The following is a 12,153-nucleotide window of genomic DNA, read 5'->3' on the forward strand; positions in this document are numbered from 1 at the left end:
CTATTTCTGTTTTTATCATATAAACCACATTAGCTGGTCATTGTTACATTGCTGATTGTGGATGCTTGCTGTGTGCAATTTAGCTACAACAGTGTCTTCAAAATATTTCATTGGTTTTAAAGCATTTTGAGAAGTCCAGAGTTTGTGAAAAGTGCTACGTAAATGCAAGTCTGTATAGAGCAATAAACCAGTTCACAAATACAATATCACTTATTGTTTCTTGTTATGAAATCATTCCACACTTGTGTAAGTGTAAAGTTATCATTTTTCTTCTTGTATAAGAAAATGAAAACCACTGAATGCATTTTGCTTTATCAATGTATTTTATGGTTAACAGTGAAATTAATACTCCAATTCCAAGAATGCTACTGAAAGCAAAAGCACAATCAGCAGATTATATAGTATCAATACAGAAGCTTAGTAGTAGAAGAGATCCCATTAAAAGGAAGTCAAGGAGAAGGCATCAGACCACAAAAGCAATTCTTCCCAATCTAATTTTAAACAGAAAAGCTGGAATAATTTTAAATCAACATATTGCACAGATAGTGACACATTTTGAACGCTTTTGAGAGAGCTGAGAAAAGCTAATTATTGACTGCCTACACACGCATCTATGTTGAGTTGGAAGGTGGTGGACTATTAAGCAAGGTGTAATATGGATAAATTCAATCATGTTAGATATAACTCCGCAGGGAACCAATCCACAACACAGCAATTAATTTTGGCTAAAATCCTAAATCAATACATTGTTATCTAGTTTAGCCTTAGCTTCTAGACAAATTACCACATTTTTATTGTGGCTTTCAGAGTGCATTTTCAGATTCTTAAAAGACCTTCAGAGCTCTTGATTTTACATAAACAATTAAAGCAAGGAAGGAAGCCAAGATTAAAGGTGGTCTATAAAATAGCAGAAATGCTTATATCATACGGCCAGATACAGGTGTATTAGGGCAGTCCTAATGTTTTAGCAAGAAGAGGGAAATAAACTAGTGTTCATGCAGTTTTTCCAACTACATGTTGACAAGGTGCAATCCATTTAATGATTTCAGTTTTGATTCTTCAGATAGAAAGTTTCTGAATGGACAGTTAATTCTACCCATTAATGTGCGTAAATAAAAGCAAAATATATTATTTACTACTTAAATTACAATTAATTCTCTCCCATTCAAACCACCATAAAACTAAACGCGAATTTTCTAATCTCAATTTCTAATCACAATTTTCAAAATTCAGAAATGAATAAATTGGGATGGTATGACAGTGAGAAAAATGGGAGTCTGCTGAAATAAACACCTCAACGTCAAAATTGTATGTCTTGGAACTAGAGTGACCAAATTCAATTATCATGAGCTTTTAAACAGAATTTTACAGCTCCAACCTTGGCACTTTGCAGGAGGGTATGCCATAAATTTCTGAGGATGACTTTCCCATCACTACCCAACCACATCTGACCTTGCCGCAGTTGCAGAGATGGGCGAGGTCCCACCAGTCTCACCTTCCATCTAGTTTTTGGCTCTGCTTTGCTGGGAGTGCATGCAGTCCCAGCAGTGGCCACCATACCCAGTGGCGCTGCTAGGACTGGAGAGCTGACAGTCAGATGGCATTTACAGTGGAGGAACGGGCAGCACCACTACTTGTTAAGTCCACTCTATCCCTCTTTTGCCAGAAGAATAGAGGAGATACGTGGCTATAGCCACTTTCAAAATGTCTCCATCATTATGGATTCGAATGGGTCAATCTACAGTCTTACACTTTGTTTTCCAAACCTGGGAATGAGAATCTTTGAAAATGTTTGGTGCTTATCACTCAATAGTACATGATTGCCAAGTCTAATTGACAAGTTGACATTGGGGTTTCAAATTGCAATCTTCTGGCTCGATACCAACAGAGACCAGAAGTGCATTGAAGTGAACAGGACGTGGTTTAATGAAAAAAATAATCTGGACGAAAACAGGTTTCAATAGGACTAAAGTCCCTTACACTTCAGAACATGTGTCACAATCATTTATGATTGCCAATAAGAAAACCTATATACATTTTACAAATTCCAACTGCAAAGCAAATTTAATATATTTAACAGAACATTCACTACTTAACATGTATTTTGTAGCTCACTGCCACCCCAGGCACACCAGAAGGTGCTGTATTGAAGACTGTGCTGGGGCTAAGTATTTGTACAGATGCAATTAATCCTTTGGTACTTGAAATTGATCTTTTTCTTTTCTGATTGCATCCATGGTCGAAATTGGATCTTTCTGTCCAACATGGCCTTGTACACTCTTCTCCCTGTAACAATAATTTCACTGTTTGGCACAAAGTCTTTCAATTCCAATCATGAGCATGAATTCGGAGCTCAAACTCAACCTCAAAAATAGTTGCTTTAGTTCTAGTGAGGGGATGATAAATTGTGAAGGATGCTGTTTTGTTATAGCAGAGATGGTCTTTATTAGGATAGTCCAGAGGTGCATGCAAGTTCTGTAAAATTTAATGGATGAAGAGTTCAGGGAAAGAGTGAACGAGCGAAATATGATGTCTGTCATCTGGCTGTAGAATACTTTGATCCTAAATTGACTGCTTTGCAATTCTTATTCCTGCATACCCAGGATGCAACTCATTCTTGACCTATTGCAGATTCTTAATCCAAAAACTCAGCTAATGTTCTGGGGACACAGCACATTGGTTAGGCTACTTTTGGAATACTGCATTCAATTCTGATTGCCCTGCAGTAGGAAAGATGTTGTGAAACTTGAAATGGTTCAGGAAAGATTTAAGGATGTTGCTGGGGTTGGAGGGTTTGAGCCACAGGGAGAGGTTGAATAGGCTGAGGCTATGTTCCCTGGAGTGTCAGAGGCTGAGGGGTGACCTTACAGAGGTTTATAAAATCATGAGGGGCACGGATAGGGTGAATAGCTAAGGTTTTTCCCCAGTGTAGGGGTGTCCAAAACTAGGTGGCATAGGTTTAAGGTGAGAGGGGAAAGATTTAAAAGGGACCCAAGAGGCAACTTTTTCAGGCAGAGGGTGGTGCGTGTATGGAATGAGCTGCCAGAGGAAGTGGTGGAGGCTGGTACAATTACAACATTTAAAAGGCACCTGGATGGGTACATGAATAGGAAGGGTTTAAGAGAGATATGGACCAAATGCTAGCAAATGGGACTAGATTACTTTTGGATATCTGGTTGGCATGGATGAGTTGGAGCAGAGGGTCTGTTTCCGTGCTGTACAATTCTATGACTCTGTCACTGTGCTCTAACCAGAGGGTAATGTAAAGGGAAGTTAACAGAAAGTGATGCTATGTAGAGAAAGCACGAAGGTGCAGGTAGATTTATTCACTAATAACGGAGCCAAAGTAAACCATGCCTTTGACTGACAAAGTATTTGAAATTGATCTGGTTCTGGTATGATTTTCCCAAACAGTGAAGGAAAAAAGACAACAGCAATGAGCTTACCAAATTCTAGAAGTAAATCCAATGCTAGAAATGGATATGTTTAGTGGTTGCGGTTCCTGCAGTTAAAAAAAAAGCTTAAACGGGAATATTACTAAAAAGTGATTGTAAGGTCTTGTGCTGTTTTTCATTGAATACATTTGTCACGAATGCTTAAATAAAGATATCTGTGTGTCACACTCTGGCTGGTTGACTGATGTCCCTCTCATTTGGGTTTGCTGGGTGCAGCAAGCTCATTTTCAGCTGGAGTTGGTCGGGTGAGATTCGTGGTTTGCCATGGTCCAAAATTGCTTTTTGCACAAGTCTTCCACTCTTCACCTCTCAGTAAATGTGAAATTAGTGTCTGTGGTGCCTGCCTCATGCAGTCACGTGCCAGGAGAGGCAGAAATCCTCACTGCTGCCAGGACCTTTCATGCTGTTGGCACCATATTCGAAGTTCCGCTGCACACCACTTCAATCAGGAACTGTCCTCCATATCAGGCTGCTCAAACACCATCATCGAGGGCACGACTTAGAAAGAAAAGCGTGCAGCCAGCTTTTGGGACTGCACTGTGGAGTTGCAGGTGGATGGGGCTGGGGAGAGGCTGTAATTTATCCTGCTGTCTGCTGGGGCCTAGAGAGAGCCGCTGGTCAGGTCTGTATCCTGGGTTAAAAGGAACACTCACGAGTGCAGGAAGCAGGCTAATGATCTTCTGTGTGCTGCAAGGGTCAGTGTCACTGTCTACTCGCTTCAAACTCACATTAATTCGACCGCCGCAAATATATTTCACCAAAGCTTACGGGCTCCAACTCTTACCACCGAATGCATCACCTCCACTCCCTGGCTTGTGTACCTCATCCTCCCAAACTAGCATCCCTTCCTGCCATCTGCACTTTGTACTCAATCACTGGAGACAGCTCATCATCATCTCTCCTGCTTCTGCATCACACGCAATCTCTCCTTTCGACTCACTGAAGGGAAAAACTGGTACACTCTGACAAGAGCGGGTCAGAGGCAAGGAATCCTGCAGCAAGCCACTCACCTCCTGACTTGTCAAAGTCTGTCCCACCATCTACAAGGCCCAAGTCAGGAGTGCGACAGAATACTCCCCACTTGCCTGGATGAGTGCAGCCCCTACAACAGTCAAGAAGCTTGACACCATCCAGGGCAAAGCAGCCTAATTGATCGGCACCACTTCCACAAGCATCCACTCCCTCCACCACCGACGCTCAGTAGCAGCAGTGTGTACCATCTACAAGATGCACTGCAGAAATCCACCAAAGTTCCTCAGACAGCACCTTCCAAACCCACGACCACTTCCATCTAGAAGGACAAGGGCAGCAGATACATGGGAACACCACAACTTGCAAGTTCCCCTTAAAGCCACTCACCATCCTGAGTTGGAAATATATCGCCATTCCCTCACTGTTGCTGGGTCAAAATCCTGGAGATTCCCTCTAAATGCATTGTGGTTCAACACACAGCAGGTGGGCTGCAGTGGTTCAAGAAAGCAGCTCACCACCACCTTCCCAAGGGCAACAAGGGATGGGCAAGAAATGCTGGTACCAGCCAGCGACACCTGCATCCCACAAATTAATTTAAGAAAAACTCCTTGAACTGCTTTCTCCACAACACTGCGGCTGATCTGGCTATAACAAGGCCATTGACTGACTGCGGTGATATCCCTCGACAGCTAATAGCTCCCCTTGAACCCCAAAGGTCTGCTCACCTTTGACGTTCGGACATAGCCATTTGCTTGTAGCATGCGTTGTGTGTTTGCCACTTAAGCTGCTGGCACATGCTGCAGCTATGACACCGATGTAGCACAGTGTCGAAGGTGACATGTCCAGCCCTTTAGGACTGTTCAGTTTTTCCTGCCCTGACAAACTGCCCGAGTCTCCCTCTGTGCTGAATTGAATGCAAGTCACAGAGGCTGTGACTCAACACTGAAGATGCTAGGCATTAAAGTAAACAATGTGAAGTAGACAGAGTTTGCCAGCCTTCAAGAAAGCACAATGTGAGTCAGCGCTAAGAAAGCCAAAAACCATACGATGCATCCTGTGTGGATGCATGAGATGTGAGTTTGTCCCTCTGGTGCAAAGCGACTTGGCAGAAGGCCACAAGTCTTAGGTGCCGTTCAGCTCCAAACTAAAGCGTGGAAGTGAGTCAAACAGCAGGTGTGATGATGTACTGGGGTTTGTAGTTTGACTTGTGTGGACAAAGGCTTGAGGAGGACTGTGGCCATACATGGACATCGTTCTGCAGAAGTAGTTTAATGATGGCCATCAAGCTGCTGCCACTGGGTACCTGCTCTGATTCACACATCGGCAATTTGTGGCAGTTAGTTTCGTTGAGAAACAAAATGAATGTCGGATGTGGCGAATAAATAAGAGGAATTAAGTTTTTGATGAGGTGCAAATGCGCGGAAATCAGGTGGTCGCAACTTAACAGTGAGAATCTGAAGTCACTCACTGAAGGCTTAGGGACAAAACTGGAACCTTTCTCCTGATGTCGAAATGCTGATCTAATCATTTTCACCATAGTTCCCCAAATTTCTCCCAATTGTTCAAACCACAGCAGGAAGGGGAAAAGTCCCTCTGAATTGTTTACAAGAAAATCCCACTTCTAAGAGGAAAGAAAATGGTAAAGGGCTCTGGAGGACTTGGGAGCTATATTAGCATTAAAAATGGGGTAAGTTATTAAAAACGGGATATTATTAGGGTCTAGTCACTTTAGATGTGCACCTCACATTGCCTCTCTGCTATATTTTATGCAGTTTTTTTGTTTTTTTTGAAAATTTCCATGAGATGAAAATTATGGTTAGGTTAACTATTAATAAGACAAATAAAGTTAATAAAAGGAAGTTAATTATGTGTTTCACGATTCTGCCTTTTTACATTTCATCTTGGCAACAAGTCTGAATTCTGACTGAAGAGACGCAAAAGTCTTAGAAATGTTAAACTTGGGTTTCACTGTACCTCACTCGCATGAAAGGGTTATAACTGAACTCCTCCCCAATAGTGGATGGGATGGTGGGTTTTCCAAGATCATAGTGCTCCTAAAAACAAATACAAAAAAAAATTAAATTTACCCAATATTGGTAATGTGAATTAGCTGTACAGAGCACATAAGACTTTTAATATTAGGTCATGAAACAAATATATTTTGCTTTAATCAAGTTTATTTTGTTCCAAAAATCTACAAAACTTAAAAGACAAATTAAGGGAAAAAATCCTTTACAATATTGAAGCTAGTTTAGGTGCAGTTTACCTGTCCTATATTACTTGTCAAGTGCTTTTACTGAAACTTTAGCAAGTTTCACTGCTCTTTATGGCTTCCCCTAACAAGAGCTCTGTACTGCTGGAATTCAGAAATTAGGAGGAGGTGTTATCCTCCTGTTACTGTGTTTGAGACCCATTTCAAAGGTTTGTGTGCAAAACCTAAACTGACACTGCAGTACTGAGGGAATGCTCCACTGTCCCAGCTGCCTTGTTTTGCATGAGATCCAAAGATGTGCAGATTAGATGGATTGGTTGTGCCAAATTATGCATGGTGTCCAGAGATGTGTAGGTTAGGTGGGTTAGCCATGGGAAATGCAGGGTTACAGGGATCGGGTAGAGGGGTGGGTCTGGGTGGGATGCTCTTTGGAGAGTTGGTGTGGATTTGATGGACCAAAAAACCTGCTTCCACACTGTACAGATTCTATCAACTACGATTCTAGATGCCAGAGGCTGAACCTACCCAACACAACAACTAATTCATATGGCCAGTAGATCAGGAATCAAATCAAAAGATGGAACTGGGCTGATCACACATTACTGTATCAAATCCCAGGAGTGTTTAACTCTAATGACTTGCTTAGGATAAGCAAACTTACCTTTGCCCAAGCTAATTTCTGTCTGATTGCTTCATTGTTTGGTTCAACATGACGGGCAAATTTGAGATTGTTGATGGTATACTCATGTCCACAGTACACCCTCTGAAAGCAAAAATATGTTAAATTTAATATCACGTTTAGAAATTGGGAATACTGAAGCACTAATTTTGTCATAATTCCCATTAATACTTGTAGTGTTACTACACATCTCTCATCTTGCTTCACATTTCAGATTATGCTAAAGTAATTTTGCTTCTGCCAATGTTACACCATCCTTTTCGTTAGTTTCCTTTCAAAAAAATATATACATTTGGTGAATGTTTATGCCAATAGGAATTCCATTGGGAAATAAAAAGTCTATGGTAAGGTGCTCCATCTGTGTCTATCTCAGGAAGTTAAGAGTGGTGTCAAATTGAACAAAAAGACATCCAACGCTATGAAATATACTGATTGGTCAGAAGACTGGGAAAATGGCTCGAAGGTAGGAGCCAGGGGGTGGTGTTGGAGGATTGCTTTTAGGACTGAAGGCCGGTGACCAGCAGTATGGTTAGTAAGTTTGCAAATGACACCAAAATAGGCGGTGTAGTGGACAGTGGAGAAGATTAGCTCAGAGTAAAATGGGACCTTGATCAGATGGGCCAATGGGCTGATAAGTGGCAGTTTAGATAAATAAAAGGTGTTGCATTTTGGTAAGGCAAACCCAGGGTAGTTAATGGTAGGGCCCTGGGGAGTGTTGCCGAACAAAGAGACCTAGAGGTGCAGGTGTATAGTTCCTTGAAAGTGGAGCCGCAGGTAGACAGGATAGTGAAGAAGCCGTTTGGTATGCTTGCCTTCATTGGTCAGTGCATTGAGTATAAGAGTTGGGAAGTCATGTTGCAGCTGTACAGGACATTGGTTAGGCCACTTTTGGAATACGGTGTTCAATTCTGGTCAATCTTCTATAGGAAGGATGTTGTTAAACTTGAAAGGGTGCTGAAAAGATTTACAGGAATGTTGCCACGGTTTAGAAGGTTTGAGCTATAGCGAGAGGCTGAATAGGCCGGCCTTATTTTCCCTGGAACGTCGGAGGCTGAGGGGTGACCTTAAAGAAGTTTATAATATCATGAGGGGCAAGGATGACCAAGGTCTTTTTCCTAGGGTGGAGAAGTCCAGAACTAGAATGCATAGGTTTAAGGTGAGAGGTGAAAGATCTGAAAGGGAGCTGAGGGGCAACATTTTCATGCTGAGGGTGGTGTGCGTATGGAATGAGCTGCCAGTGGAAGTGGTAGAGGTGTGTACAATTACAACATTTAAAAGGCATCTGGATGGGTATATGAATAGGAAGAGTTTAGAGGGATATTTGCCAAATGCTGGCAAATGGAATTAGGTCAGATTGGGATGTCTGGTCGGCATAGACGAGTTGGACTGAAGGATCTGTTTGCGTGCTGTACGGCTCTGTGACTCTATAACTGAAAGAAAGAGAGCAAAACTAGAATGCAAAAGTAAACTGGCAAGAAACGTAACAGCAGACAGTAAAAATGTCCATAGATATCACAAAAGAAACAGAGGAACTGAAATGATCATTGATCCCCCAGAGAGTGAGACTGAGAAAATAATAATGGTGCAGAAGGAAGTGGTGGAGACCTTAATCAAATGCTAAGTTTATATCCTTACAGTAGAAAACCCAAAGAACATCCCAAAAATAATAGAAAATAAAGGAGGTAAAAGGGAGGGAGGAAGGAACTTAAAATAAATAAACAATTACTAGGGTAAAGGTTATAGGAGAAGTAATGGGACTAAAAGCTGATAAGTCCTCAGGACCTGATGGCATGAACCTAAGGATCTTAAAAGAATGGCTGCAGAGAGAGTGGATGCAGTGTTTGTAACCTCCCAAAATTTTCCAGATTCTGGAAAGGTCCCAGTGAAACTGTAAATTGAACAAGTTGATTCACAAAAGGAGGGAGAAAGAAAGCTGGAAACTATAGACCAGTTAGGATAACATCTATTATTGGGAAAATACATCTACTATTGAGGAGGCAGCAGCAGGGAATTTTAAAAATCATAATATAAATTGATAAAGTCAATACAGGAAATCATGTTCAAACATTTTATCAGAGTTCTTTGAGGATGTAACAAACAGGTGGAATCGAACAAAAAGGGGGATCAGTAAATCTAAAATATTTGGATTTCTAAAAAGCATTCAATAAAGGTGCTGCAACAAGGTTATTGCATGGTTTTGGGGTGATACATTATGAGAAGCTGGGAATTGGCTCATGAACTGGAAACAGAGTTGGGATAAACTAGTCATTTCCAGGTTGGCAAACTATACTTTTTGGTGTGCCACAGAAATCAGCACTGGGCCTTAACTGCTTAAAATCGCTATTATTCATTTTGATGAAGAGACCAAGTACATTGTAGCCATCTTTGCCAATGACACTAAGATGTAAGGTGCAAGAAGGATAGCAGAGTCTGCCATGGTGTATGGATAGAATGGTAAAAGAAATGGCAGGTGGAGTAAATGTAAGGCTGTCTTTAGCAGGAAGAAAGAAAAGCAGAATATTATTTAAATGGAGAGAAACTGCAGAATAACGCAGTATGGAGGAATCTGACCATCCTGTAGGTGAATCTCAAAAGGAGGACAGCAACTAATTAGGAAGGCAAAGGAATACAGGTCTTCAAGGCAAGGAGAATGGAGTATAAAAGTAGGGAACACCTGCTAGAACTATACTAGGCAATGGTGAGATCACACCTGGAATAACATGCACAGTTAGGTCTCTTTAGGAAGAGATATACTTACCTTGGAAGCTGTTTAGAGGAGATTCACTGGGCTATTTTCATGGATAGAGGGATTGCTTTATGAAAGACAGGTTAAGCAGATTGGGCCTGTACAGATCTGACGGTTTGGAAGAATGAGAAACAATCTACATATCAGAGGGGGCTTCACAGTATGCTGACAGGATATATTCTCCCCTGGGAGATTCTAGGACTGACAGCACTGTTTAAAAAGGCTTTTCCATGCTTTTAATTACGTTTTGAAGGAAAGGAGACAAGAGGTGAAATGGAAGACTTAGAAAAGTTTTTTCTTAAAGATTTATTTATTTATGGGATGAAGGTGACACTGGCTAGGCAGCATTTATTGCCCATCCCTAATTGCCCTGAGGAGAGTTAAGAGTCAACCACATTGCTGTGGGCCTGGAGTCACATGTAGGCCAGACCAGGCAAGGATGGCAGTTTCCTTCTTTAAAGGACATTCGTGAACCAGATGAGCATTTCCAACAAATGGTTTCATGGTCATCAACAGCCTCTTAATTCCAGATATTTAGTGAATCCAAATTATGGTGGGATTTGAACCTGGGTCTCTGGATTAACAGTTCAGCAATAATACCACTAGGCCACTGCCTCCCCAGTATCCCAGACATTATGATCACAGCCACTCAAAAAGTTGGTTAGATATACTACAAATTCCAATTTATCTGTAACAAATAAATAGTGAACTTGGGTCAGAGGATACAGAGTTGGGAAAAAAACATGATTAGAAAGGAAGTGAAACCGTCAATTTGAAAATGTGAACAAGGACAATGAAATAGCCACACTAAGGAACGGGGATCCAATGCTGAGCTGGAGGAAATCAAGACTTATCTAAGCCTTAATACTGGAGACAGAGTTAAGATAGTATTACGAGTATCTTGGACTCAGTGGTGAAGGTGAGAGGGTAAAACTGGATGTCATCAAAATACATCTGCAAGCTGGACTTGGGTTTGCAGATGGCAGCATCATTGATAATGTATAGATTATTGTAACAACAATGTGTTATTCAAAATATTAGTTTGCAATATACTTGATCAGACATAGAACCTTGAATTCTTTGGAAAGAATATTTTCTAAAATAAAAGACCCTGACTACAGGTGCTTCAATGTTACCTTTGGAGGGAGTTTGGATGAAGTTGTCAAGTCTACAATACTTTCAGAAAACAATCATGTTACCTAGTTTGTGGGTAAAATAAAGATATAGGATTTGAACAGGCAGTGAGAGAGGTAATTTTCCAGGAACAACCTTGACTCCTTTCCCTTTTGGCTTTTCTCCTAAACGGCTCTCAAAGTTTGAATGTTGCACATACACAGAAAGACTCATCTCAACAAGTGAAGGGTTTCCTAAGAAGAATCCATAATTTACCACCACTGTCTCCAGAAAAAAAAAAGTGAATTCAGCTAGCCATAACTGATCCAGGAAGAAATCCCAGCACCAACAGTATGTACACAAATTGACTTTGGTTAGAAATCAGCACTTGGGACAATCTGTGAATAATTCTTCTTGAGATAGTAGGAACTGCAGATGCTGGAGAATCTGAGATAACAAGGTGTAGAGCTGGATGAACACAGCAGGCCAAGCAGCATCAGAGGGAGAGGAAAGTGGGCGTTTTGGAATAATGTCCGCTTTTCTGCTAATTTTATTCTGCTTGGCCTGCTGTGTTCATCCAGCTCTACACCTTGTTATATCAATAATTCTTCTTTTCTGAATTTAATTGTTACATGACCAAAGCACTTTTATGAAAACACTCTATAGAGCTGTAATATCTTTTCACAGATTTGGAGATTATGTGCAAATCTGTGTGTTACTTTTCAGCAAGTACAACTGCATATATTTTCATAGCTTAAACTTTTTGTTAATAATCTCGATATCCTTACTTCAGTAAGTCTTTTTTTGCAATAAACTATTCCTTTACTCGTTACTTAAGAAATTGGGCTGACTTGTTTCTGAGACAACAAGGTGCAGGGCTGGATGAACACAGCAGGCCAAGCAGCATCATAGGAGCAGAGAGGCTGACATTTCGGGCCTAGACCCTTCATCAGAAAAGGGGGAGGGGAAGGGGGTT

General features: G+C 41.1%; 1 protein-coding gene across 4 annotated transcripts in view; it reads right to left on the reverse strand.

The window, feature by feature from the left end:
* Positions 1-297: 297 nt before the first annotated feature.
* hagh (hydroxyacylglutathione hydrolase) overlaps positions 298-12,153 on the reverse strand; it is a 36,101-nt gene continuing 24,245 nt past the window's right edge. For 3 of the 4 annotated variants that reach the window (XM_048609770.1, XM_048609769.1, XM_048609768.1), the window contains exons 7-9: positions 7,301-7,402; positions 6,402-6,481; positions 309-2,286 (exon numbers count right to left, since the gene is read on the reverse strand). In XM_048609770.1, the coding sequence (XP_048465727.1) occupies positions 2,187-2,286; positions 6,402-6,481; positions 7,301-7,402 (282 nt within the window). In that variant the 3' untranslated portion in view covers positions 309-2,186. Of the gene's footprint in view, positions 2,287-6,401; positions 6,482-7,300; positions 7,403-12,153 lie in introns of all 4 variants that reach the window. The other variant, XM_048609766.1, reaches the window with a different exon arrangement.

The sequence above is a fragment of the Rhincodon typus genome, chromosome 21 (assembly GCF_021869965.1).
Source record: "Rhincodon typus isolate 14 chromosome 21, sRhiTyp1.1, whole genome shotgun sequence".
Lineage (NCBI taxonomy): Eukaryota > Metazoa > Chordata > Chondrichthyes > Orectolobiformes > Rhincodontidae > Rhincodon > Rhincodon typus.